The 2,500-nt window shown below is 55.2% G+C and overlaps 1 protein-coding gene across 1 annotated transcript in view; it reads right to left on the bottom strand.

The window, feature by feature from the left end:
- The window catches only part of LOC143291296 (tetraspanin-18B-like), a 19,322-nt gene that overhangs the window by 2,910 nt on the left and 13,912 nt on the right, over positions 1–2,500 (bottom strand). Inside the window, exons 7-8 of the mRNA XM_076601145.1 lie at positions 2,151–2,238; positions 1–47 (exon numbers count right to left, since the gene is read on the bottom strand). The exon at positions 1–47 is cut by the window's left edge and continues 37 nt beyond it. Of these exons, the coding sequence (XP_076457260.1) occupies positions 1–47; positions 2,151–2,238 (135 nt within the window). The remainder of the gene's footprint in view (positions 48–2,150; positions 2,239–2,500) is intronic.

Below are 2,500 nucleotides of genomic sequence, written 5' to 3'. Positions count from 1 at the left end.
ATGTAGGCCTCTTCCTCCAGCCAGGCTTTCAGTGTCCCATAGCACGGCTTGAGAAACACAGACACACGGTGAGGATGATGAGGACGATGAGGATGATGAGGATGGTGGTGGTGGTGGTGGTGGTGGTGGGTGGGAGTGCTGGTGGTGAGGGTGGTGGTGGTGGTGGTGGAGCGTTGGGGGTGTGTGGGGTTTAGTGGTGGTGGTGGTGGGTGTGGGTGTGTGGGAGGTGGTGGAGGGGGTGAGATGAAGGTAGGGGTGTTGGTGTGGGGGTGCGGGTGAGGTGAAGGTAGGTGAGGGTTAGTGATGGAGGGTTGTGGGGGTGGTAGCGGTGAGGGTGGTGCATACTGGTGGGTGTAGTGGTAAGGGTGGTGTGGGAGAGCGGTGTGGGTGGCAGTGGTTGGGGTGGTGGGGGGGGGGGCGGGTGGAGGTGAGGGTTAGTGATGGAGGGTTGTGGGGGTGGTAGCGGTGAGGGTGGTGCATACTGGTGGGGTAGTGGTAAGGGTGGTGGTGGAAGGGTGGTGGGGGTGGCAGTGGTTGGGGTAATGCTGGGGGGTAAGAGTGGTGGGGCCGGGGGTGGGGGTGGAGTTAAATTGGTGGGGAGGGTGGTAGTGGTAAGGGGTGGTGGTGGAAGGGTGGTGGGGGTGGTAGTGGTAGGGGTGGTGGTGGAAGGGTGGTGGGGGTGGTAGTGGTTGGGGTGGTGGTGGAAGTAAGGGTGGTGGGCGTGGGGGTGGAGTTAAAGGTGGTGGGGAGAGTGGTGAGGGTGGTAGTGGTAAGGGTGGTGGGGGGTAAGGGTGGTGGGGGTGGAGTTAAAGGTGGTGGGGAGGGTGGTGTGGGGGTGGTAGTGGTAAGGGTGGTGGGGGGTAAGGGTGGTCGGGGTGGAGTTAATTGTGGTGGGGAGAGGTGTGGTGGTAGTGTGAGGTGGTAGTGGTAAGGGTGGGGGGGGGGTAAGGGTGGTGGGGGTGGAGTTAAATGTGGTGGGGAGAGTGGTGGGGTGGTAGTGGTAAGGGTGTGGGGGGGTAAGGGTGGTGGGGTGGAGTTAAGGTGGTGGGGGGTGGTGTGGTGTGGTAAGGGTGGTGGGGGGGTAAGGGTGGTGGGGGTGGTAGTGGTAGAGTGGTGGGGGGTGGGGGTGATAAAGGTGGTGGGATGGTGAGGGTGGTAGTGTAGGGTGGTGGGGTGGTAGTGGTAGGGTGGGGTAAGGGTGGTGGGGTGGAGTTAAAGGTGGTGGGGAGGGTGGAGGGTGGTAGTGGTAAGGTGGGGTAAGGTGGTGGGGTGGAGTTAAGGTGGTGGGGAGGTGGTGTGGGTGTAGTGGTAAGGGTGGTGGGGGGTAGGTGGTGGGGTGGAGTAAGGTGGTGGGAGGGTGGTGAGTGGTAGTTGGATAGGGTGTGGGTAAGGGTGGGGGGTGGGTATGGTGGTGGTGATGGTGTGGTGATAGTGGTGGTCGTGGTGGTGATGGTGGTGGTGATTGTTGTGGTGATAATGGGGATGGCGGTGGTGATGGTGGTGGTGATTGTTGTGGTGATAGTGGTGGTCGTGGTGGTGATGGTGGTGGTGATTGTTGTGGTGATAGTGGTGGTCGTGGTGGTGATGGTGATGTTGATGTTGGTGATAATGGGGATGGCGGTGGTGATGGTGGTGGTGATTGTTGTGGTGATAGTGGTGGTCGTGGTGGTGATGGTGATGTTGATGTTGGTGATAATGGGGATGGCGGTGGTGATGGTGGTGGTGATTGTTGTGGTGATAGTGGTGGTCGTGGTGGTGATGGTGATGTTGAGGTTGGTGATAATGGGGATGAAGGTAGTGATGGTGATGTTGATAATGATTATGATAAGACGATGATCAAAATAGTAGTAGTAGTAGTAGCAGTAGTAGTAGTAATAGCGGCAACATAGCAGCAGGGTTAGCAGCGGAAGTAGCAGCCTAGCAGTAATAGTAGTAGTAGTAGTAATGGTGGTGGTGGTGGTGGTGGTGGTGATGATGATGATGATAATTAGAAAAAGAAGTAGTAGAAGAAGAAGAACAACAACAAGAATAAGAACAAGAACAAGAACGACGACGACGACGACGACGACAACGATAACGTCAACGACGACAACAACAACAACAAATATACACAGCACTACACCATCGGTAGTTCCACAACAGCTGCTTACCGTTTCGACGAAAGAATTGGTGGAGTTTGGAAACTGCGGGCACCTGGTATCGGCGATGGTGTAGAAGTTATCGTCCAGAAAGGCGTCTCTGTAACGTCCCACCACACAACACTTCACGCCACCGTGTTAGTCTGTGTGTTGTTGAGTGTCGTTTAGTTAATTGATGAGGAACCTTTGTGTAACTAGTATGCGGGGTTGTTTGGGGGTTTTTTGTTTTGTTTGTTTGTTGTTGGGTTTTTTTGTTTTGTTTTTTGGGGGGGTTTTGTTTGCTTTTTTGACTCACTTGTGTAAACAAAGTGAGTCTATGTTTTAACCCGGTGTTCGGTTGTCTGTGTGTGTGTGTGTGTGTG

The sequence above is a fragment of the Babylonia areolata genome, chromosome 16 (genome assembly GCF_041734735.1).
Source record: "Babylonia areolata isolate BAREFJ2019XMU chromosome 16, ASM4173473v1, whole genome shotgun sequence".
Taxonomy (NCBI): Eukaryota; Metazoa; Mollusca; class Gastropoda; order Neogastropoda; family Buccinidae; genus Babylonia; species Babylonia areolata.
The sequence above is the reverse complement of the archived record's forward strand: the minus strand, read 5'-3'. Positions and strand labels throughout refer to the sequence as shown.